The 26,916-nt window shown below is 42.0% G+C and overlaps 1 protein-coding gene across 4 annotated transcripts in view; it reads right to left on the bottom strand.

The window, feature by feature from the left end:
* The window catches only part of TMEM241 (transmembrane protein 241), a 115,864-nt gene that overhangs the window by 83,888 nt on the left and 5,060 nt on the right, over positions 1 to 26,916 (bottom strand). For 3 of the 4 annotated variants that reach the window (XR_007121804.1, XM_047696648.1, XM_047696650.1), the window contains exons 3-4: positions 20,668 to 20,745; positions 669 to 750 (exon numbers count right to left, since the gene is read on the bottom strand). Coding sequence is in view for 3 of the 4 variants with exons in the window: in XM_047696648.1 (XP_047552604.1) it covers positions 669 to 750; positions 20,668 to 20,745 (160 nt within the window). In the remaining variant the exon portion in view is untranslated. The remainder of the gene's footprint in view (positions 1 to 668; positions 751 to 20,667; positions 20,746 to 26,916) is intronic. The other variant, XM_047696649.1, reaches the window with a different exon arrangement.

Raw genomic sequence — 26,916 nt, 5'->3', positions numbered from 1 at the left:
GAGAGGCAGGTAGAGAGAGAGGGGGAAGCAGGCTCCCCGCTGAGAAGAGAGCCTAATGTGGGGCTCGATCCCAGAACCCTGAGATCATGACCTGAGCCGAAGGCAGAGGCTTAACCCACTGAGCCACCCAGGTGCCCTGGAAGAAGTTTATTCTTTACAGTTCCCTCCTTTGAGGAGCTCAAACCTGGGCAGCTGAGGTGGGAGAACAGGGGACAGTTGTTTTAATAGTGTCCCCATGGACTGGGTACCAACACCGTGCCAGGCATGTACAGGGCTACTGAGCCCAGCACTCCCCAGTCCATGTCACCAGCAGGCAGGGTTACAGTTCCTTAGAAGCAAGGAGCAGGCTGAGCCTGCTCTCCCTGCTCCCGAGGACAGCCGCATCAAGGCAGAGTGGGCTGGCCCTGTGTCAGGCTCCATCAAAATCACCTTCTCTCCCCCTGCGTCTCCATCTACGCCTCTTTGTCTTATAAAACAATTTGGCCCAAGCCTGTTATCTGGTCATCCTCAATTCAGGGAGAGGGGTAAAAGGCCCCATACTGTTCTCCAATCTAGATGTACAGTTATGAAAGCTGTTTTGTCCCCTATTGATCTAAGCTGTTAAAAGTTAAAAAGCAAAGGGGAGGAGGAAAGAGAAACTGTCTCTCTAAAAAGTCTCTAACACTTACCAGTTTGGATAGTGCCCTGGAACCAGCATAGATTATACCCACAAACAACATGGAAGCAGGAAGCCAAGTCCAAACATCAGATCTGGGAAGAGGGAAAGAGGCCGTCAGATTTCTGTCACTTCCTGTCCGAAAGACCTAGTTGCAAGGCATGACCCTTCAGATGCACCAAATATGACAATGGTCCTTGTCTTAACATCTCTGGGCAACCTGGGAAGTGTGACCCGTCTGTGTCCCCTGTGAGTGAGGGAGGCTGACAGAGCTACCCAGCTACCGCTTCTGCTTCCCAGCCCACAACAGGGCATAGACAAGCTGGAGATAGAAGACAGCTTCCAGCAGTTTGGGAGAGAGAATGGATCTGATTTTTTTTTTTTTTTTAAGGGGCAGTGAACATTATTCTTTGGATTTTAAGAAGCCAGAGGCTTTGAACTCATGCCAAAGTATTAAGAATGCAAAAGGACTATTTACCTAGGCAATATACCAAACAGCTCCATGGAACCACAACAAAAGGAAGAAAGTGTCAAAGGACAGAATTCTAAAAAACGAATGCTAAGGGTGCCCACGTGCTGACGCTTTCCACCATTCACCTGGAATCTCTAAGGACTTCTGAAGGGTGCATTTCTTTTATTCAATTGTGGCCACACCCAAAACTGCTTTTCTCAGTACAGTTTAGAATCATGCGTTCTTCCAAAAAAGCAGTATTCTGGTTTTTGCGTAAAGCACCAATCACTTGCTGCCCCCATCCATCACCAACACGGTCGGTCCGCTAATGCTAGTTCCGTAGAGTTATTCTAATAATAGACAGAAATAAATGAGACCGATCCAGCAGAATTTAACATAATAACCCCAGCTAACTCAATGAACTGCTCTCCTGGGATGGTCCCTGCTCGAGAAATGTTCTTTGTTAACTTTATTAGCACGGACAGGCACTCTATCTGTGATCAGACCCGCTTTTGTATGCTTCCCAGTCAACCTAGTGTTCAAATGTCTCTAGTCTCTAGTGAGGCTTCTGAACCCTACTTCCTGAATATATTCGTTCAGCAAATATTTATAGCAACTTGCAAGGTGCTGACAGCACCAGAATTACTGTGAACAGCAGGATCACAGGTAACATTTTTGATCACTTGTTATAAACGAGGAACTATGCTGAATGTTTTCTATGCTGTGTCTTTAAAAAATCCACACAACATGGGGTACCTGGATGGCTCAGCCAGTTAAGCATCCAACTCATGATCTCAGCTCAGGTCTTAATCTCAGGGTTGTGAGTTCAAGCTCCATGTTGGGCTCCACAATGGGCATGGAGCCTACATTAAAAAAATAAATAAAGGGGCCCCTGGGTGGCTCAATGGGTTAAAGCCTCTGCTTTCAGCTCAGGTCATGATCCCAGGGTCCTGGGATCGAGCCCCGCATTGGGCTCTCTGCTCGGCAAGGAGCCTGCTTTCCTTCCTCTCTGCCTGCCTCTCTGCCTACCTGTGATCTCTGTCAAATAAATTAAAAAAAAAAAATTTTTTTTAAATAAATAAATAAATAAAATCTGCACAACCACCTTAGGAAGAAAATGTTATTATTATCCCCCTTGTGCAAATGAGAACACTGAGGCATAAAGAATTTAAATAACGTGCCTGTGGTCAGAAGAGCTGGTAATGGCAAAGACAGAATTTGAATTCAGGTCATCTGACTCTAAAGCCCTAGCTTTAAGCCACCGTTTCATTCTCTGCCCTCAAGGAGCTCATAATCTCACGGGAGACACTGACCTATAAATAAATAAGCTGCCAACACAGCATGATTTTGCAGACTGAGCAGCTAATTCCTGAGGAATATTCTCTGTTCTTCCCGGTCCTGCTGCAATAAGAGAAGTCTGCACTTGCACCCAAAAGGGGAACAGAGAAAGGAAGATGCCATTCTCCATCCTCATGTGTCAAGCAGAACATCAAATCAATTGCTGTTCTTCTAGGAAATGGCTTTCCCATTAGATATTAAGATCCCAAGGGTCAAGGGAGACAGGTTCCAGGCCCCCGGCCTGCAGTGCACCAGAAGGCAGCCCACAGTACACACCGCAGGGAGCACGGGGGAGGTGGGGAGGGAGGCAGTGTGTGACACAGTGGGGTGCCCAGCAGCAGGCCCGGTACTCTGGGACCTGAGCTCAGTGAGGCCCCAGGCGGTGCTCTGTTCCCTCTTAAACAAAGAAAATGCCTCCCCAGTCATATGCTCCAAGAGACATCCGGGCATCTGAGTGACCATGAATGTGAAAAAGAAAACACAGCTAGTAGACACCTTATATTTTAACCCTCTATCCTAAAAACAAAGAAATGACTTTAACTGGGACCCATCGGTGGTTCAGTCAGTTAAGAGTCTGCCTCCACTTCAGGTCCCACATCAAGTGGACCAATCAAGTCCCACATCAGGCTCTTTGCTCGGTGGGGGGCTTCTCCCTCTGCCTGCCGCTCCCCCTGCTTGTGCTCTCTCTTTCTCTCTCACAAATAAATAAATAAAATATTAAAAAGAAAGAAATGACTTTAACTATAAAAAATAAACACAGATCTAGTTGGACCAAAGAGACTTCTGGGAAATGTTACAGAGCAGCTGTGTGAGCATTTGGATGGAAGCATGGCACGTGACCCAGGCACCGGGGCTTATGTTCTCCACAGTCCTCTCACTCGGGGCCCACCTCCGAGGTGGACAGAGCCAAAGCAACGCACACTAATGGCGGAAATTTGGAGACCTGCAGAAGCAGCTGGTTGCCTGACCCCGTCTTGGCCCCCATGAGCTCTCTTCAGAGACAGCTGCCTCCCTCCTCCGCACACCAACAAAAAAGCATAGCTGCTGTAGAGAAGAATGAATACAAATCACTGGGGACGGTGCTACCAAAACAGACACGGGCAGAACCAGTGTGAAAGGATGGGGTGGTGGGAGAAAAAGAATTAAAAATCGAGAAGAATTCTGCATTCACATTGTTCCAAAGTATCAAAGTTCTCATTCCACTGAAAATCACAGGGTATACATTAAGTGCAGTTTATACAAGAAAACACTCAAGGGAACCCAGCAGACAATCCCATACACCGAGCAAAAGCCTTCCCATGAGATTAGCAAATGAATGAACATTTATACATCTTAAGTCAAAATAGATTGTTTCATCCAAAAATGCTTTCTTGACTTATCTTTCAATTAACCCATTAATGATCAGAGTCAGATAATATAAAACATATACAATATTAACGTGTCTCTCACCTCTCAAATAAACTGCAAGTTTCACAAAGGTGGGAGCCATGCATGTTTTGCTCCTATAAATTAATGTCAAATATTACACGGATGAAGGTTTTAAGGAAACTAAAGGACTAAGCTGCTCCATAAGGGCACCTGATTCAGTGTCAGTGAGGACAGGGAATACTTTCTCTAATAAGTGACATTTGAGGTAAAACTCAGAGTTAAAGTGGGTGCAAGGGGTGGGGCAGAGAAGCAGAAGGGACCCAACATTCCCCCCTTGGTCCGTTACTCACAGCAATAAAAGTCTCCTAAGGTTTCGGTTAGGCTTTGTCACAAGTTTGTTCTTTCCTAACTCTTCATTCCCAAATTCTTTGCAACACTGATCTCACTTAATTTACACACCAGCAGGAGAACCAGACAGACTGGCAGTCAAAGATGTGCACATTGCCTCCCTCCCAGAGAGAACCTGCCGCAAGGAGTCTAGGCCACTGACAGGTGAACATCACTTGAAGAACTGTTTGCACTTGCTGCTTCAGAAATCAGACCTGGGCTCTCTGGCTTACAGGGTTCTCCATGACTACCCACTACTGTGCTACTCTAAGATGGACAGGTCAGACCTTTCAACAGTTACTTGGGGCAAATAAAGGGCAAGACAACTGAGTTTTCCATGCTTTTCCAGGTTGTGCGGAAACAAGGTGGGAACAAGGACTACAAGGGTGGTGCTTTTCTGTGCTTTTGCCATCTCTTGAAATATTTCTTTTTTAAAGACTTATTTGACAGAGAGAGAGCGTGAGTGCAAGCACAAGTAGGGGAAGGGGCAGAGGGAGAAAAGAATCCCAAGCAGACTCCCAGTGGAGCCCAATGTGGGGCAGGATCCCAGGACCCTGAGATCATGACCTGAGCCGAAATGAAGAGTTGGTCACTCAACTGACTGAACCACCCAGGGGCCCCTTGAAATATTTTTTTTTTAATATTTCTTCAGGACAAAATTAAACTATAATTTTAAAATCCTAGTTAATGCTGCTAAAATGGAGGACTATTTTCCAGGGAAATAAAGCAGTAAGGATAGAAATCATACCTGGTTCTGGGCACTGAAGAGTATAACCTTATAACATGCACATGGTTACCCAAATCTTTGGGAATTATAATCAGCTCTCTTCACTGTCAAGGAATGTTCCTGCAGTTAGCTAATATTAGCCAAGAGTTCTAAGGGAGGGACAAACTTCACACATTTCCCTGGGCTGTGCCCTTTCTTCTAGGTGAGGTCCTCTAGGGCTGGATGTATCTCGGGCTTACTAGGTCACTAGACGGGGGGCAGAGGAAGGGTGCACAAGTCCTGAGCAGTGCATGGCACAACGACACTCAATAAATGTTCTGGGTCTTTCTACACATAACCCCAAAGACAGAAACCACTAGGGAAGATTGACAGATCCACCTGCATAAAATGCACTGGTCAGAAAACACCGTAAAGAAAACCAAGAGATGATGAATGACCTAGGAAAAACTCCTGACAGCATATAAAACAGGCTGGAATTTCATATTCTTTTTTTTTTTTAAATATTTTATTTATTTATTTGACAGACACAGATCACAGGTAGGCAGAGAGCAGAGAGGCAGCCAGAGAGAGAGGAAGGGAAGCAGGCTCCCTACTGAGCAGAGAGCCTGATGCGGGGCTCGATCCCAGGACCTGGGATCATGACCTGAGCTGAAGGCAGAGGCTTTAACCCACTGAGCCACCCAGGCGCCCCTGGAATTTCATATTCTTAATGTATAATGAGTGTTCACAATTCAATAAAAAAAAAAAATCACAAAAGAAAAATAGTGAACAAAACCGGGTATTTGGATGTGTGTGAGTGAGTGTGTGTGTGTGTGTGTGTTACACATAAGAAATACAAATAGCTAATTAACATATGAAAAGTGACACATATACACATACACACTACTTGGCTACACTTATCAAAAGCTTTAAAACTATGTGTACTCCATACAACAGTTAAAGGTAAAGTTACCCACAATGACCTTTTCATTTACAAGGAATATAAAGCTGCATTCTGGCCTCGTTGTTGGTTGTCAAGTGTGCCAAGCACCTCATGACTATTGCCTCCTGACCGGAAACCCTCTCCCTCCAGGCTCCTGCATGGCTCACTCTCTCACATACTCAGATCTATGCTCACAAGTCCTCTTATCCGTGAGCCAAAGAACAACCCCCACTCCCGCCCACTAGAACACACTGAGGCACACACATCCATGCCGATTCCCCCGCCTGGCCTGACATATCATATACTTCTATTTTCCTTTGTTCCTCGTCCATCTATCTCAACAAGAAGGTAAGCACTATGAGGGCAAGGATTTTTGTCTGTTTTGTTCATTGGGCACCTACCCCCCTACCAAGAACAATATCTGATATATATGCTAGACATTCAAATATTTGCTGAAGGAATCATCATATATTACTTTGTAACTTTAAAAAAAAAAGATTTTCCCTCCTTTCTCTAGATGGGTACAAGGCAAAAAACAACAGCCGCAAAACAAACCAGGAAACTCCAGACATGACCCTAACTCGCATTTCTTCCCATGTTTTTGTGAAGTCCTTCAAAGACTTTGCTCTGAACAGGACTGCTGGTGCTTACAGCTACTAGGTTTTTAAGGGCAGGGATGAAAGTGAAAAATACCTATATCCTGCCATTTGCCTCTTTGAAACGGCCCTAATGGGGACTTCTAACAATAAACAGCAAACACTTCTAATAATCAGTTGTAATCTCAAACTGGGACAACGGAAAACTAACTGCAATGAAAAACAAATATGTTTTCTTCAAAAGACGTGAACTCCGAAACTTGGCATGGAGGCAGTCATTTTGTTTCTATAATAATTTATCTTGTTTTCTTATTAAAAAGTCGTACCGGGGCGCCTGGGTGGCTCAGTCATTAAGCGTCTGCCTTCGGCTCAGGTCATGATCCCAGGGTTCTGGGATCGAGCCTGCATTGGGCTCTCTACTCAGCGGGAAGCCTGCTTCTCCTTCTACCACTCCCCCTGCTTGTGTTTCCTCTCTTGCTGTCTCTCTCTGTCAAATAAATAAATAAAATCTTTACAAAAAAAAAGTCATACCTATCCATGCTAGAAAATTTTCAAAATACAGATAATCAAGAGAAACATTACAATGACCATCCCACTACTCAAAGATAACCAATGTTACTACCTCACTAGGTCTCCCTCCAAACAGTGCCCATATGCACATATATGAACACTGCAGTGAAGATGGGATCCTACTATACGAGTTGTTCCATCATCTGCCTAACATCTTTCCAAAAAATCATCACTAATTGAGTAATATCACTAATTGAATGATAGGCCATTGCTGGAGATAAAAGTTAATCTTCTTTTTACTATTCTAATGCTGTAACAGTTATCCTTGAAAACACTCCCTTTTCATATTTATCTTTTTGCAGTATCAGGATAAATTTCCTGAAGTGGAATTGCTGTTCAAAGATCCATGCACCCAGGTGCAGGACTGGTTACAAAATTATCTTCCAGAGAACTTCCCCTGGCTCTACCCTCTGCTATGGGCTACATGCTTGTGTACCCCTGCCCCCAAATTCAGAGGTTGACATCCTAACCCCAGCGTGATGTATTTACAGGTGGGGCTTCTGGGAGGTAATAAGGTCATGAAGATGGAACCCTAATGATAGGATTAGTGCCCTTTAAGAGACAGACCTTGCTTTTTTTCTCTTTCTCCCTTCCTTCCTCCCTCGTCCTCTCCACTGTGAAGAATACAACAAGACAGACAAGAGGTCCTCACCAGAACCTAACCATGCCGGCAACCTGATCTCGGACCTCCCAGCATCTAGAACTGTGAAAAATCAATGTTTGCTGTTTAAGCCACCCAATCTTCGGTATTTTTGTTATAGCAGCTAAAGGTAAGATTATATATATTTTTTATATTTATATTTATATAAATATATATCTATATATAGTGTGTACTTAGCATATTTACATATATATTTATATATTTATTGATATATGACATATATAATCTCCCACTACAACTCTAAGATTCTACAACAGTCAAATACCTGCACATTAGGAACGAACCAGGCACATTTTCTCCATCTACAATTTAAAAGGTGGCATCATCTGGGCCTCCCATGCTGGCTTATTCTTTCCTTATCCTATGTGCCAAAAAAGGAGGCAAGATGGAATTAAATCCTGAGGTGGTGCTGGAAGAATCCCAGGTCTCTGTGGTACGGGGACCACTGCTGAGCCAGTGAGCGTGTATATCTGTGCACGTAGGGAGGTATCTCTGAGCAACTCCTAGGGGGAAAGGACTATTTGCCATGGGGTCTGGTTTGAAAATTGTGGTGACAACATAGTTTTTCTTACATGATTTGTAAGCATAAGTATCGCATCTTGTTTGAGTCTTGGGCTTGTTTTTTTTTTTTTGGTTTTTTTTTTTTTTTTTTTTTGCTTGTGCACACTCTCTTGTCCCTAAGAACCCTGATAAATAAAGCATTTTACAAGAAGCTAACAATAGTCTGTTGCCATGAATTATAAAACTGCTGTTACCGAGATGAAGGCTAATTAAATTAAATCACTTGTTTTTCAAATAGAGCATGCATTATGGAAGGAACATCTGCTCCCTCAAAACACTCAGAAGTTTATTTGTTCATGGATAACTGAAGGGCTCCTTGAGCCAAGTTCTTGAAAATTCTCTGCATTATGCTGACATCTAGTGGAACTAAAGACAGTTTCCAAACATAAAAATACCAAGCCACCCAGGTAGCCACAGGGTTCATGAATTGCCTTAAACCTTAATACCTCACAACTCTAGTCAATATTTGCTTCATAGTTTACAAGGACTTCTGCATATATTCTACTCCCCCTCTTCTTTTTTCCTCACCCTCCTCCTCCTCTTCTTCCTCTTCTTCTTCTTTTGACTTCTACATATATTAACTCCCTACTTACAGCAGATGCCTAGATGTCATTTTTTGGGTCCATTATTGGTGAATATGGTCATCCAAGAATCTTATTCACTATTCTTCCTCTTTCCTACTATTCTTAGACCTTTCCTCCTTCATTCTTATTCTTTCTCTGACTCACAGAGGGTCAACTCTCTTGACAAAGTTCAGCCCTAACATTACTTGAACTCAGGAACTCCACGATGGTACTGTTTTTCACAAAGCATAATGCAGAACAGGAGTCCTCGAACTATGGCCCTCAGGCCAAATCCCACCTGTACCATATTACCATAATGTATGCTTTAAACATCGTACAATTTTATTTGACAACTATACCTCAATAAAGCTGAAAAAAAAAAAAAAATCCTGTCATTCTATCATCCCTAACCTCGTGGACTCTTCTTGAGAACTACCATAATCACCACACAAACACCAATCAGATTTTATTCAATATTATGTCCCTTCAGTAGTTCTCCACATTTCCTGAGAACCCTTTGAAAGCTGGTTTTGTGATTCCCCAAAAGTAATTCCTACATATATATCTAAAGCATTCCCTAGACAACAGGGGAAAAATATCAAAAATACAAAAATTTGAGTGTTAACTTTCCTCGGAGAGCAAAGGCAACTGTTCATAAAACTATAAAAGTCCCTCAAAATGAAATGAGAACACATTAAAACATACTTGAGAAATTCCAGCCACCAGAAATTCCAACCACAAGGCAACCAAGATAGCTTACCTTGATGAAGGCAAGCTATCTCACTGAAAAACAAATAATCAAAAATTTTAAATTTTTAAAAAATTTTAAAAAATAAAAATAAAAACAAATAATCATAAAAAGAACTATATCCTAAGTGGTTCATAACTGTTAATTTCTTTAGGGACAGAGCCAAGTTAATTTGGAGGTTTTGGGGGTTTTTTTTCAATTTTTTTTTTTATTTTTAAAAAAATGTATTTATTTGTCAGAGAGAAAGAGCAAGTGAGCACAAGCAGGGAGAGCAGCAGACAGAGAGGGAGGGAGAAGCAGGCTCCCTGCCAAGCAGGGAGCCGGATGTGGGGCTCGATCCCAGGACCTTGGGATCATGACTTGAGCTGAAGGCAGCCGCTTAGCCAACTGAGCCACCCAGGCGTCCCTAATTTGGAGGTTTTATTAAAAAAAAAATTTTTTTTATGGATCTCCAGCAAAGATTCTCAATGGAAAATGAAGGAGCGAGGCTTTCTTCTTCATCTGTTATAAACCTCTGGTCAGGGACACCTGGATGGCCTGCTTCTCCCTCCCTCTCTACCTCTTCCCTTTGCTTGTGCTTACTCTCTCTCTCTCACTCTCTCTTGTCCACACACTCTCTCAAATAAATAAATCTTTTTTAAAAACACTTTAAAAATTAAAAAAAAAAGAAACCTCTGGTCACAAAGGTATAGTGACATAGAATTATTAACTTAGAACATCTCATACTTGGAAACTTGGGAGTTAAAAATTTGCTGTCTTAGGTATAGTGAACAAAAAGTAGTAAGAACATTAGAAAGTACTTTCCAAATGTTTCTATTTAAACATGTAGACTGGTAATTAAGGAACCAGAGGATGGTGTGTAAAGTCTCCAATGAAATCATACCTGATTCTAGAAGCAATGATTCCAGAATCTAGTAAAGAATGCCGTGGTTTCACTGCCAGATGTCCGGTCACAGTGTTCTGGATCACATTTTGGAAACAAACAGCCTAAAGCACAGGACTTCAACAGCTGCTAGAAAAATCACTTGGACGTTCTACAATGGTTTGGCAGTGACAGTAGCTACCATAAAAGGACAGGCTAATGCCTAAAAACCAGGGCTATCTTCCCCAAGACAGAACTCCTCAGGGCATCGTCCAACACTTTGTAATAACTGGTTGCTGAGTAAAACTGGAGAAGATGTATCCCATCGGGCCACTCAATGGAGTCAATATATGATGTGGCCAGGGACTGACCAACACAGCAAATGTGGCATCTCTGCCAAGTAGGAAATGTGGTGCCAGTTTCTGTGACTTGTTTTAAGAGGGAATCTGGGAGTCTGCCATGCTCCAGGCTATAAGGAGGCTAAACAAGCTCTCATGGCATATGTTATTAAATACCGATTTGGGGGAGCACCCACCAGCCCCACTGGTACATTCCCCACTCCACAATGATCTCAGGGTCTCCAAGCTGTCTGCCTGCTGCTGTTTTCATCTTTAATAGAGTCCAACCTCTGCTATCCCCACCCAACTGCACAGTCACACAGCAAAGCTGGTTTTCAGTTCTCTATGAATACAATCAGAAAGCTGAGCCCAGTAGGAAACAGCAACCAGGGCAAACACAAACCTAGCTCAGGTTTGTGGGCTGAGACCATGACCTGAGCAGAAGGCAGAAGCTTAACCCACTGAGCCACCCAGGTGCCCTCCACAGAAGTTTTTTTTAAGTATGAACCAATAACAAATTTTAAGAAAACATGGCTAAAGTAATGTATTAGGGGTTTGTTGCTGTTGTTGTTTTAGAGAGACTATTATTAATTTCAGAGGCAGAGTTCAGCAATTCATCAGTCTTATATAACACCCAGTGCTCATTACATCATGTGCCCTCCTTAATGTCCTCTCCCAGTTACCCGTCTCCCAGCTCCTTCCCCTCCAGCAACCCTCAGTTTGTTTCCTATGATTAAGAGTCTCTTATGGCTTGTTTCCCTCTGTGATTTCATCTTGTTTTATTTTTTCCCTCCCTTCCCCTATGATCCTCTGTTTTGTTTCTTAAATTCCACATATCAGGGAGATCATATGACAATTGTCTTTCTCTGATTGACTTACTTCACTTAGCATAATACCCTCTAGTTCCATCCATGTCATGGCAAATGGCAAGATTTCATTTTTTTTTTTTTTGATGGCTCAGTGGTATTTCATTGAATATATATTCCACATCTTCTTTATCCATTCATCTCTTTAAGGATATCTGGATTCTTTCCATAGTTTGGCTATTGTGGACTTTGCTGCTATAAACATGGGGGTGCATGTGCCCCCTTAGATCACTACATTTGTATTAAAGTAATGTTTAAAGTACTATTTTAGGGGCATCTGGGTGGCTCAGTGGGTTAAAGCCTCTGCCTTCGGCTCAGATCATGATCTCAGGGTCCTGGATCAAGCCCCGCATTGGGCTCTCTGCTCAGCAGGGAGCCTGCTTCCCCCTCTCTCTGCCTGCCTCTCTGCCTACTTGTGATCTTTCTCTCTCTGTCAAATAAATAAAATCTTTAAAAAAAATTAAAGACTATTTTATGAAGTAAATAATTCACATCATAAATTGCTAAGAAAATTATCAGGAATACTGTAAACAGAGTAGAGGACCCATGTTGATGAGCACCAGTGGACCCCAGTCCCCAATGTGATAGTTCCTTCATACTAGTCCAGTCTCTTGCCTCTGTGAAGGAATAAATGGAACCATCTGGAATCAGGATGCTTCATTATTTAACTAAATTTTAGAACAATCACAGGCCTTGTGAAATCAGGGTACTGTTTGTTTAAATGAAGACCCAGTTCCCACTGAACCATTTACCATAACAATGGAGTATAAAGTAAGCTCTCTGCTTAATATCACATATAAAATCCCAAAAGTATCTTTATTTTGTGAAGGTGAGGATGTTATTCCAGTGAAGGTGACTGACCTGATCACTCAGTAGGGCTGTTTGCCTTATCCATATAAACCTTGACTTTATTTGCTTTTCATTTTGTGCATCATTTCAGGGGAGGCGTAATGCTCTGAAAGAATTCTGAGAATTTATCTAGGTGAGGCACGAATGCATAGCCAATTCAAATTTTAATTTTGGCTGAAAAATGATGCCATGGTCTTTGAGATTTCTTTTAAATCTATTCAACAAGTTGTCTTAATAGATTCACAACAACTAATTAAATGTGTGATGTGAAAAGGACCCTAGATCAGAATAGCAAGGGGAGGGACATAATAAAGGACATTATTGAGAAAACTGGAAAAATATGAATTTGGTCTGGAGATGAGATACTAGTATGGCATCGATATTAATTTCCTCATTTTGATTACTAAGCTGTAGTCATATAAGAAAACGTCCTTGCTCTTGGAAAATACACACGAAAGGGGCGCCTGGTGGGGGGTGGAGTTGGTTGGGTAACTGACTCCTGGTTTTGGCTCAGGTGGTGATCTCGGTGTGGTGAGATCAAGCCCCGCATTGGGCTTTGCACTCAGCATGGAGTCTGCTTGGGATTCTCCATCTCCCTCTCCCTCTGCCCCTCCCCCTTGTGTGCTCATGTGCACTCTCTCTCAAATAAACAAATCTTTTTTAAAAAAAATAAAATACACACTAAAGAATTCAGAAGAAAAGAGGCATTTTACTCTTGAATCTGCCATTTACTCTCATATAGTTCAGGAAAAAAATATATATATATACATATTTCTCTCAAGAGCAAATGGTGGAAGAGGTGAGGTAAAATAATAATTGAGAGACATGAGTAAAGGATACGGACATTCTTTGTGGCATTTCTTTTTTTTTTAAGATTTTATTTATTTATTTGACAGAGAAAGAGAGATCACAAGCAGGCAGAGAGGCAGGCAGAGAGAGAGGGGGAAGCAGGCTCCCTGCTGAGCAGAGAGCCTGATGTGGGGCTCGATCCCAGGACCCTGAGATCATGACCTGAGCGAAGGCAGAGGCTTAACCCACTGAGCCACCCAGGCCCCTGTAGTATTTCTAATTGTTCTGTAAAGTAGTAAATAATTTCAAAATTAAAAATTTACCAAAAAAAATTTAAGTTGATTTAGAAGCTTATTTCCTTGCTCTCATGATCTACAACAAAGCCCAATTAATACAGTGTTATAAAGTGTGTCTCTTGATTAATTTTAGTATTATTTAAGTAACTGACCAGGAAAATACTCATTGAGTTCTATGGGATTATAAAAGCACTAAAATCTCAAGGTTAGATGGGAACTAAGAGATCAAGTAGCTCAAATAAACATCCCTGTTTCCCAGTGTAACACCAGAAGAAATTAAATAGGAGGAGTCAAGATGGCGGAGAAGTAGCAGGCTGAGACTACTTCAGGTAGCGGGAGATCAGCTAGATAGCTTATCTAAAGATTGCAAACACCCACAAATCCAACGGGAGATCGAAGAGAAGAAGAACAGCAATTCTAGAAACAGAAAATCAACCACTTTCTGAAAGGCAGGACTGGCAGAGAAGTGAATCCAAAACGACGGGAAGATAGACTGAGCGGGGAGGGGCCGGCTCCCGGCAAGCGGCAGAGCAACGGAGCACAAAATCAGGACTTTTAAAAGTCTGTTCCGCTGAGGGACATCGCTCCAGAGGCTAAATCAGGGTGAAGCCCACATGGGGTCAGCGTGGCCTCAGGTCCCGCAGGGTCACAGAAGGATCAGGGGTGTCTGAGTGTTGCAGAGCTTGCAGGTATTAGAACAAGGAAGCCGGCTACAGAGACAGAGCCGAGGAGTGAGCTCTCAGCTCGGGGTTACATTGAACCAGTCGCAGGCTCGGTGAGCTCAGAGCACAGCCGGAGGCCAGGGAGACGGGAGTAACTGGGTGCTGTTCTCTAAGGGTGCACTGAGGAGTGGGGCCCGGGGCTCTCGGCTCCTCCGGGCCAGAGACTAGGAGGCCTCCATCTTCATTCCCGTCCTCCGGAACTCTACGGAAAGCGCTCAGGGAACAAAAGCTCCCAAAAGCAAACCCGAGCTGATTAGTCAGCCTGGCCCCTGGTAAGGGCGGTGCAATCCACCTGGGGCAGAGACACTTGAGAATCACTACAACAGGCCCCTCCCCCAGAAGATCAACAAGAAATCCAGCCAGGACCAAGTTCACCTACCAAGGAGTGCAGGTTCAATACCAAGGAGAGCAGCGGAATTCCAGAGGAGGAGAAAGCAAAGCACGGAACTCATGACTTTCACCCTATGATTCTTTAGTCTTGCAGTTAATTTAATTTTTCTTCTTCTTCTGCTAAATTTTTTCTTAACTTTTACCCTTTTCTTTTTTAACATTTTTTAACTAGTTTATCTAATATATATATTTTTTCTTTTTTAAATTTTTTCTTTGTTCATTTTCTTTTTTTAACTTTTTTTTTCTTTTTTTTTTCTGAACCACTTTTTATCCCCTTTCTCCCCCCCACGTTTGGGGTCTCTTCTGATTTGGTTAAAGCATATTTTCCTGGGGTCTTTGCCACCCTTTTAGTATTTTCCTTGCTCCTTCATATACTCTTATCTGGACAAAATGACAAGGCGGAAAAATTCACCACAAAAAAAGGAACAAGAGGCAGTACCGAAGGCTAAGGACCTAATCAATACAGACATTGGTAATATGTCAGATATAGAGTTCAGAATGACGATTCTCAAGGTTCTAGCCAGGCTCGAAAAAGGCATGGAAGATATTACAGAAACCCTCTCAGGAGATATAAAAGCCCTTTCTGGAGAAATAAAAGAACTAAAATCTAACCAAGTTGAAATCAAAAAAGCTATTAACGAGGTGCAATAAAAGATGGAGGCTCTCACCGCTAGGATAAATGAGGCAGAAGAAAGAATTAGCGATATATAAGACCAAATGACAGAGAATAAAGAAGCTGAGCAAAAGAGGGACAAACAGCTACTGGACCATGAGGGGAGAATTCGAGAGATAAGTGACACCAGAAGACGAAACAACATTAGAATAATTGGGATTCCAGAAGAAGAAGAAAGAGAGAGGGGAGCAGAAGGTATATTGGAGAGAATTTCCCTAATATGGCAAAGGGAACAAGCATCAAAACCCAGGAGGTGCAGAGAAACCCCCCTCAAAATCAACAAGAATAGGTCCACACCCTGTCACCTAATAGTAAAATTTACAAGTCTTAGTGACAAAGAGAAAATCCTGAAAGCAGCCCGGGAAAAGAAGTCTGTAACATACAATGGTAAAAATATTAGACTGGCAGCAGACTTATCCACAGAGACCTGGCAGGCCAGAAAGAGCTGGCATGATATATTCAGAGCACTAAATGAGAAAAACATGCAGCCAAGAATACTATATCCAGCTAGGCTATCATTGAAAATAGAAGAAGAGATAAAAAGCTTCCAGGACAAACAAAAACTGAAAGAATTTGCAAACACCCAACCAGCTCTACAGGAAATATTGAAAGGGGTCCTCTAAGCAAAGAGAGAGCCTAAAAGTAGTAGATCAGAAAGGAACAGAGACAATATACAATAACAGTCACCTTACAGGCAATACAATGGCACTAAATTCATATCTCTCAATACTTACCCTGAATGTTAATGGGCTAAATGCCCCAATCAAAAGACATAGGGTATCAGAATGGATAAAAAAACAAAACCCATCTATATGTTGCCTACAAGAAACTCATTTAAGGCCCGAAGACATCTCCAGATTTAAAGTGAGGGGGTAGAAAACAATTTACCATGCTAATGAACATCAGAAGAAAGCAGGGGTGGCAATCCTTATATCAGATCAAATAGATTTTAAGCCAAAGACTATAATAAGAGATGAGGAAGGACACTATATCATACTCAAAGGATCTGTCCAACAAGAAGATCTAACAATTTTAAATATCTATGCCCCTAATGTGGGAGCAGCCAACTATATAAACCAATTAATAACAAAATCAAAGAAACACATCAACAATAATACAATAACAGTAGGGGACTTTAACACTCCCCTCACTGAAATGGACAGATCATCCAAGCAAAAGATCGACAAGGAAATCAAGGCCTTAAATGACACACTGGACCAGATGGACATCACAGATATATTCAGAACATTTCATCCCAAAGCAACAGAATACACATTCTTCTCTAGTGCACATCGAACATTCTCCAGAATAGATCACATCCTCAGTCCTAAATCAGGTCTCAACCGGTATCAAAAGATTGGGATCATTCCCTGCATATTTTCAGACCACAATGCTCTGAAGCTAGAACTCAATCACAAGAGGAAATTTGGAAAGAACCCAAATACATGGAGACTAAACAGCATCCTTGTAAAGAATGAATGGGTCAACCAGGAAATTAAAGAAGAATTGAAAAAATTCATGGAAATAAGTGATAATGAAAACACAACGGTTCAAAATCTGTGGGACACAACAAAGGCAGTCCTGAGAGGAAAATATATAGCAGTACAAGCCTTTCTCAAGAAACAAGAAAGGTCTCAAGTACACAACCTAATGCTACACCTAAAGGAGCTGGAGAAAGAACAAGAAAGAAACCCTAAACCCAGCAGGAGAAGAGAAATCATAAAGATCAGAGCAGAAATCAATGAAATAGAAACCAAAAAAACAATAGAACAAATCAACGAAACTAGGAGCTGGTTCTTTGAAAGAATTAATAAGATTGATAAACCCCTGGCCAGACTTATCAAAAAGAAAAGAGAAAGGACCCAAATAAATAAAATCATGAATGAAAGAGGAGAGATCACAACTAACACCAAAGATATACAGACAATTATAAGAACATACTATGAGCAACTCTACGCCAACAAATTCGACAATCTGGAAGAAATGGATGCATTCCTAGAGACATATAAACTACCACAACTGAACCAGGAAGAAACAGAAAACCTGAACAGACCCATAACCAGTAAGGAGATTGAAACAGTCATCAAAAATCTCCAAACAAGGGCGCCTGGGTGGCTCAGTGGGTTAGGCTGCTGCCTTCGGCTCAGGTCATGATCTCAGGGTCCTGGGATCGAGTCCCGCATCGGGTTCTCTGCTCAGCAGAGATCCTGCTTCCCTCTCTCTCTCTCTGCCTGCCTCTCCATCTACTTGAGATCTCTCTCTGTCAAATAAATAAATAAAATCTTTTAAAAAAAAAATTCTCCAAACAAATAAAAGCCCAGGGCCAGATGGCTTCCTGGGGGAATTCTACCAAACATTTAAAGAAGAACTAATTCCTACTCTCCTGAAACTGTTCCAAAAAATAGAAATGGAAGGAAAACTTCCAAACTCATTTTATGAGGCCAGCATCACCTTGATCCCCAAACCAGAAAAGGATCCCATCAAAAAAGAGAACTACAGGGGTGCCTGGGTGGCTCAGTGGGTTAAAGCCTCTGTCTTCAGCTCAGGTCATGATCCCAGGGTCCTGGGATCGAGCCCCGCATTGGGCTCTCTGCTCGGCGGGGAGCCTGCTTCCCTTCCTCTCTCTGCCTGCCTCTCTGCCTACCTGTGATCGCTGTCTGTCAAATAAATAAATAAAATCTTTAAAAAAAAAAAAAAAGAACTACAGACCAATATCCTTGATGAACACAGATGCAAAAATTCTCACCAAAATACTAGCCAATAGGATTCAACAGTACATTAAAAGGATTATTCACCACGACCAAGTGGGATTTATTCCAGGGCTGCAAGGTTGGTTCAACATCTGCAAATCAATCAATGTGATACAACACATTAATAAAAGAAAGAACAAGAACCATATGATACTCTCAATAGATGCTGAAAAAGCATTTGACAAAGTACAGCATCCCTTCCTGATCAAAACTCTTCAAAGCGCAGGGATAGAGGGCACATACCTCAATATTATCAAAGCCATCTATGAAAAACCCACCGCAAATATCGTTCTCAATGGAGAAAAACTGAAAGCTTTTCTGCTAAGGTCAGGAACACGGCAGGGATGTCCATTATCACCACTGCTATTCAACATAGTACTAGAAGTCCTAGCCTCAGCAATCAGACAACAAAAGGAAATTAAAGGCATCAATATCGGCAAAGAAGAAGTCAAACTATCCCTCTTCGCAGATGATATGATACTATATGTGGAAAACCCAAAAGACTCCACTCCAAAACAGCCAGAACTTGTACAGGAATTCAGTAAAGTGTCAGGATATAAAATCAATGTACAGAAATCAGTTGCATTTCTCTACACATTTCTCTACAATGAGAAGAAAGAGAAATTAAGGAGTCAATCCCATTTACAATTGCACCCAAAACTATAAGATACCTAGGAATAAACCTAACCAAAGAGGCTAAGAATCTATACTCAGAAAACTATAAAGTACTCATGAAAGAAATTGAGGAAGACACAAAGAAATGGAAAAATGTTCCATGCACCTGGATTGGAAGAATAAATATTGTGAAAATGTCTATGCTACCTAAAGCAATCTACACATTTAATGCAATTCCTATCAAAGTACCATCCATTTTTTTCAAAGAAATGGAACAAATAATCCTAAAATTTATATGGAACCAGAAAAGACCTTGAATAGCCAAAGGAATATTGAAAAAAAAGCCAAAGTTGGTGGCATCACAATTCCGGACTTCAAGCTCTATTACAAAGCTGTCATCATCAAGACAGCATGGTACTGGCACAAAAACAGACACATAGATTAATGGAACAGAATAGAGAGCCCAGAAATAGACCCTCAACTCTATGGTCAACTAATCTTCGACAAAGCAGGAAAGAATGTCCAATGGAAAAAGACAGCCTCTTCAACAAATGGTGTTGGGAAAATTGGACAGCCACATGCAGAAAAATGAAACTGGACCATTTCCTTACACCACACACGAAAATAGACTCAAAATGGATGAAGGACCTCAATGTGAGAAAGGAATCCATCAAAATCCTTGAGGAGAACACAGGCAGCAACCTCTTCGACCTCAACTGCAGCAACATCTTCCTAGGAACATCGCCAAAGGCAAGGGAAGCAAGGGCAAAAATGAACTATTGGGATTTCATCAAGATCAAAAGCTTTTGCACAGCAAAGGAAACAGTTAACAAAACCAAAAGACAACTGACAGAATGGGAGAAGATATTTGCAAACAACATATCAGATAAAGGGCTAGTGTCCAAAATCTATAAAGAACTTAGCAAACTCAAAAAAAAAAAAAAAAGAACTTAGCAAACTCAACACCCAAAGAACAAATAATCCAATCAAGAAATGGGCAGAAGACATGAACAGATATTTCTACAAAGAAGACATCCAGATGGCCAACAGACACATGAAAAAGTGCTCCATATCACTCAGCATCAGGGAAATACAAATCAAAACCACAATGAGATATCACCTCACACCAGTCAGAATGGCTAAAATTAACAAGTCAGGAAATGACAGATGCTGGTGAGGATGTGGAGAAAGGGGAACCCTCCTACACTGTTGGTGGGAATGCAAGCTGGTGCAACCACTCTGGAAAACAGCATGGAGGTTCCTCAAAATGTTGAAAATAGAGCTACCCTATGACCCAGCAATTGCACTACTGGGTATTTACCCTAAAGATACAAACGTAGTGATCCGAAGGGGCACATGCACCCGAATGTTTATAGCAGCAATGTCTACAATAGCCTAACTATGGAAGGAACCTAGATGTCCATCAACAGATGAATGGATAAAGAAGATGTGGTATATATACACAATGGAATACTATGCAGCCATCAAAAGAAATGAAATCTTGCCATTTGCGACGACATGGATGGAACTAGAGGGTATCATGCTTAGCGAAGTAAGTCAATCGGAGAAAGACAACTATCATATGTTCTCCCTGATATGAGGAAGTGGAGATGCAACATGGGGGGTTAAGGGGGTAGGAGAAGAATAAATGAAACAAGATGGGATTGGGAGGGAGACAAACCATAAGTGACTCGTAGTCTCACAAAACAAACTGAGGGTTGCTGGGGGGAGGGGGGTTTCGAGAGGGGGGTGGGGTCATGGACATTGGGAAGGGTATGTGCTGGGGTGAGTGCTGTGAAGTGTGTAAACCTGGCGATTCACAGACCTGTACCCCTGGGGATAAAAATATATGTTTATAAAAAATAAAAATAAAAAATAAATTAAAAAAAAAAAAGAAGAAAAAGAAATTAAATAATGTGAAAAGAAGCCAGGGTATGAATCATGAATCAAGCAAGAAAAGGTTGTTCTACCTTGAGCTGCTGTTGATCTCGGCCCAGCCCAGCTTCCATGACACATGAAGCAAAAGTCCACCAACTAAGGTCTGCCACCTGAAAAGGATATGAACCCATGTGAATTTGAGAGAGTGCTACGGCCTCAAACACAATCCAGCCTCAGCAGACCCATTGGTTCACACAAATATACATACCAAGCCTCCCTCCAACTCTGTTCTCCCACTCTCCCCTAACTGGCATCCCAGTTCCCAGACCCCTCCCTCTCAACCTGTTCTACTCTCAAGTCCAGCTGTACCGTTCTGTGCTGACACTGATATTCTTCTTTCTTATTCTAGACTAGTCCCTGACCGATCTCACCCACAGTCCCTGCTTCCCTCATTGCCCTGCACTGATGATTCCCAAATCCCTGTGCTCCCCCGAAGACCACCACCCTGACACCCCACAAACTCCCAATGATAACCTGCCTATAACATTACCTTGAACTTCCCTCCCCGATCCTGGTCTACTGCCCCTGTCCCTAATCAGCCACACCAAAGCCCAGAAAATCCTGTTGCACGTAATCCCCATCACAGCTCTCAAGGGCCACGCCTTCCCCTCCCCATCCCTTCGGCCTCTGCCTAATGCAGACTCCCATCATGGCGCACCCAAACCTAGCATCAGTCCCTTAACAGTGTCTTTATCCCCAGGAATGTCCCGCAACACCCATTCTACCTTGCAGCCACAAGGCTTGTTCTAGAATGCAAACTTAATGTTGCCACTCGCTCATTTTCAAAATGGTTGATTCTTCCCAGGTGGCTGGCAGCAACTCCCAATCTCTTTTCTGACATGACACACAGGGGCCCACAGAGCTCACGGGAGACACACTTCCTCAGCATGCAGAGCCCAGGGGGAGCCCAGGCTGTAAATGACACACCCCTGCCCCTCCCATGACACAAAGCACAGCAAAGTTCAAAATGAGCAAGAGGGTACTAGTGGCGTAACTTCCCCTTGTTTCACTCTAATTGCTTTATTTTAGGTGAGTCATTCATAGACCTCAAAACCTCATTTATGACTCGAGACACCTCACCTCGGAAGTGATTACAACACACCCGTGTCTTGTGACATAACGCAGGAGAACGGCTAGCCTCTAAGATAAAGTCAATTGTGTGTGATACACAAGCCTTCCCAGACTTGCAGTCCCCCCTTTCTAGGACCAGCTTGTCCTCCTGCTACAGGCATTCCAGCCATCAGGAACAGCCCATAGCCTCGGAAATGTGCCAGGCCTTGCCATACTTCTAAGAGTTTCCATGTGCTGTCCTCTTGACCCATCAAACGCTCCCATCTCCTTGTGTATTGGCGAACACCTGTTCATCCTGTAAGATCCCATTTTTACGCCTCCTTTGTGAAACCTTCACTGACCCAGCCAAGCAGGGCAGACAGATGTGGGTCATGCCCTCCAACAACGTTACCTAGAGCAGTGGCACTCAACCATATGGTTCTCCCTAGGGGACACTCAGCAGTATCTAGAGACATTTTTGGTTGTCACAACTGGGGGTGGGGGAAGGGATGGATTGCTACTGGGATCTGGTGAGTCATAGCCAGCGATGTTGCCAAACCTCCTACAGCATGTGGGACAGCCCCATAACAGAGGATTACCCAGTTCAAAATGTCAAGAGTAATTTGAGAGATGACAGTGGCCTGGGAAGGGGCAATTTGGATGAAGAAGGCAGATAGATTCTGAAGATGTTTAGGAGGTCCTGATGGTTAATTAGATGTTGGGGATGAAGGAGACAAGGGAATCGACTCCCAGGTTTCTGGGAATTCTTCAGTCAGGCAACTCGATGGAAGGAACCATCCACTGCAATAAATTTAAGGAATAGGCAGGATAGAAAAGAAAGCTGCACAAAGGCAGGGATCTTTGCTTTCCCCACTGATGTACCTCCCGTGTCTAAAACAGGGCTGGGCATGTAGTATGTACCCAATAAGGATTTGTAGAATGAGTTAGTCCGCCCTACCATGCACCTCCTACATGCCAGGCATTGTTGTGAGCACTGGGGATACTCTGGTGACAAAAGAGATTTAAAAAAAATTCTTTCATTTGTAGACCTTACAATCTGTCAGAGGGGGACATTCAGTCTGACCCATCCAGGGATATGCAATCCGGAGGCAGAGATCCTCCCTTCCCACCTAAGTTCCCTAAGTCTCTCTTCCTGAAGAGAACTGTCAGACAGGCAGGACCAGAAAATGATTCCTGTTCACTAAAAGAGAAAACAACACCCCAGCTTTATTGACTGAAATACAGTGGCTCCCCTCCCCCCTTACTAGGGGGGGATGCATTTTAAGATCCCCAGAGGATGCCTGAGGATCTTAAACTACAGATAGAGCTGAACCAAATACGTATTGTGTTTTTTCCAACACATACGTGCCTATGATAAAGTTTAACTTATAAATTAGGCCCCGTAGGAAATTAACAACAATAACCAATAATAAACTAGAATAATTATAACAATATGCTGTAATAAAAGTTATGTGAATGTGGTTTCTCTCTCAAAATCTCTGTATTCACCCTTCTCACGATGCTGCAAGAGGATAAATGACTAGATGGTGAGGTGACGTGAGGTGAATGATGTAGGCATTCTGATGTACCTGTAGGCTACCATTCACCTCTGACAGCAAGTCAGGGGAGAATCATCTACTTCCAGACAGAACTGAACGTGGGTGACCGAAACCGCAGAAAGAGGAACCACGGATAAGGGGGCTACTGTGTATGTAATCATAAACAATATTTTTTAAAGTTTTATTATGAAATATTTGAGAGAAACCTGACAAAATCATTCTGAAGTTTACCCAAAATAATATATTGGTGATACCATAAAGAACAAAAATCCAAAAGTATACAAAAGGAAGTGCTCGAAAGTCTTCTTCCCTTGCCTGTCCGCTCTCTGCACCGTTTCCACCTTTTCCTATGGTTAACTGCCCTGGGTAGTTTCTTCACTTATTTTTTTTTTAAGATTTTATTTATTTATTTGACACGGAGAGGAGATCACAAGTAGGCAGAGAGGCAGGCAGAGGGAGAGAGAGGAGGAAGCAGGCTCCCCACTGAGCAGAGAGCCCAACACAGGGCTCGATCCCAGGACCACGGGATCACGACCTGAGCCGAAGGCAGAGGCTTTAACCCACTGAGCCACCCAGGCACCCCTCTTCACCTATTTTTAAATAAGGAAAACATACACACACACTTCTACACGATGCTATTGTGCTACCCTGTTACAGACTTGCTTCTGTCCCCCATTAAATGTATTTTGAAAATATTTTCAATACCTGAGTGTCCTTATTATTTTTATCATTTGCATAGTATTCCATTAAGGATCTAATATATTTAATGGGTTCTGTAGAGATGAAAATCAGGTTGTTTAAAAAATGCTTGCAGTCACAGAGCTGCATATTTCATTTCGTACATATTTCATTTACAGAAGTGCAAGCAAACCTCTCAGATAAATTCCTGGAAGTAGAACCGTGGAATTGAAGGATTCAGACCATTGGCAACAGTGTTACACGGTGCCAGAGTGTCACTCACAGATACTGTACCAATGTGCTGCCCCAGATCCATGTAGCAGAGCACCTGTTTTCTACATCTTCATCAGGGCTGTGTTACCAAATTTTGAAATTTTATTTTGCAAATCTTATAGGCAAAATACGATTTTTCAATGGTGTTTTAATTATGTCTTTCTTTTGAGTGAAGAATCATTTGTAAATAGAGATTTTTTGCTCAGTGGGGAGTCTGCTTCCCCTACTCCCTCTACCTGTCCGCACTGCTTGTGCGCTCTTTCTCGCTCTCTCTCTCTCTCGTTCACTCTCACTCAAACAAATAAATAAAATCTTTAAAAAGATAAAATAAAATCTAGATTTAGGGCACTAAGATTGTATAAGTGTTACTTTGGGCAAGTTATTGCTTGTTTTATTCATAGTGAGTATTCCCTGGACATTTGAGAAGAGGGTATAGTCTCTATTTTAAAGATACAGCCTTTGATATTTACCTATTAATTGTATTATTTAGCTTATATATATACATACATACATACACATACATGAACACTAGTTTTTTGTTTTTTCAATTGAACTGTTATGGGAAAATAGTGGCAAATTTGTTTCCTATTATTTGCATGTTTCTATGTATTCCTGATACTCCTGCCCCATTGTCTGGCTCATAGATATTCATCACTGTTTTACTTTTGTTTTGAACCCCACACTCCAACATGTCTTTTCATGACATCTATAACATGTCTTTTCATTTTGAACTGCATGCTTCAGCATCCTAACACATCTTTAGCATCCTAAAACACCTTTATATGGTTAGTGCTTTTTGTCCTGAACCTTGTCTGGCAAAGATCATGACCCCTGTTTTCTTGTTCACATTTTTTTTTTTTTTAAAGAAGAATGAGGGATGTCCTGCTCTATGACATATCTAAATGCTATAATAATTAAAACAATTTAGTACTAGCCCCTTTTCATAAAAATTGACAAATACTCAAAGACAGACCCTAGAAAAATAACTTTAAATATATTAATAACCCAAAGGCAAAAGGAAGGATTATATAACAAAATATAAAATATAGGGCTAGTATATGGGGCACCTGGCTGGTTCAGTCAGTGGAGTGTGCAACTCTTTATCTTGGGGTTGTGAGTACAAGCCCTCCGTCGGGCTCCAGGCTGAGCAGAGTCTGCTTGAGATTCTCCCTCCCTCACCCTCTGCTCCTCCCACTCATGCTCTCTATCTCTCTCAAATAAATAAATAAACCTTTTTTAAAAATTTTTTTATTTATTTATCTGACAGAGAGAGACAGCTATACAAGGAACACAAGCTGGGGAAGACAGGGAAGGAGAAATAGGCTTCCCCCCAAGCAGGGAGCCCAATGTGGGGCTTGATCTCAGGACCCTGGGATCATGAGCTGAGCTGAAGGCAGCCGCATGATGACTGAGCCACCCAGATGTCCCAATAAATAAACTTTAAAAAAAAAAATAGAGAGAGCTAATATAAGCAAAACTATGGGAGGAATGATTTCCTCACACTATACCACACATTTAAATAAATGAAGAATGATTAAAAATTGAATAAAGCTGTAATGAAATGTAGGTAAATATCTACATGAGCTTGAGATGGAGAAAAATAAACATGAAAGTAGTGATACCAATCAATCATCAATATTTGTCCACTATAAAAATTTAAAAAATTTTAAAAGATTTCATTTATTTATATGGGAGAGAGAGACAAAGAAAGCAAGCATAAGCAGGGGGAGAGGCAGAGGGAGAGAGAGAAGCAGGCTCCCCACTGAGAAGGGAGCCCGATGTGGGGCTCGATCCAAGGACCCTGGGATCATGACCTGAGCCGAAGGCAGACGCTTAACTGACTGAGCCCCCCAGGCACCCTAAGACAATTTTTTTTTTAAAGCTTAAATGGAGGAGTGCCTAGGTGGCACAGTCAATTGAGCCTCCAACTCTTGGTTTCAGCTCAGGTCGTGATCTCAGGGTTGTGAGATTGAGCCCCCATCAGGTTTGCCCTCAGCACAGAGTCAGCTTGAGTTTCTCTCTTCTTTTCTCTCCCTCAGTTCCTCTCTCCCAAGCTCACGCTCTCTCTCTCTCTCTCTCTAAAATAAATAAATCTTAACTAATTAAATTAATTACTTAAAAAGCTTGAGTGCAGATGAGGTGAGGAAGGGAAATTTGAGTATCAGAGCACTCCATGCTGCTTCTACCACATCTCCATTGTTGACCTATGTCCACACCCCTTTTTCCTTCTATCTTTTTTCTAAGAATGGCATTCTTCAATCATAAGACCACACACTAGATTTATCTGTAGTTCACTGTTGCTTCCTTCTCATGTCTTAGCAATAAATTTTCTACGATGGCACTTAAAAATATATTTGAATAATCAAAATAAGTATGAACAAAATGAAAAGCCAAAAGACAAACTGCAAAAAATGAAATTTCTAATAAATATGATGGACAAGTGGTTGGCATTCTTAAAATAAGAAGTCATTAAATTAATAAGAAAAATACTAAAACCCCAGTAAAAACAAAAGGGCAAAAGCACAAAGAGACAATTCACTGATAAAAGCGGTACAAGTGGGTAACACACATAAGAAAATGGTCCAACTTCGGGGGCATCTGGGTGGCTCAGTGGGTTAAGCCTCTGCCTTCAGCTCAGGTCATGATCTCAGGGTCCTGGGATTGAGTCCCGCATCGGGCTCTCTGCTCAGCAGGGAATCTGCTTCCTCCACGCAGACCCCC

This window comes from Lutra lutra, chromosome 12 (genome assembly GCF_902655055.1).
Source record: "Lutra lutra chromosome 12, mLutLut1.2, whole genome shotgun sequence".
In the NCBI taxonomy this organism is placed as follows: Eukaryota; Metazoa; Chordata; class Mammalia; order Carnivora; family Mustelidae; genus Lutra; species Lutra lutra.
Note: the sequence above shows the minus strand (reverse complement) of the source record. Positions and strands in the feature narration are given on the sequence as shown.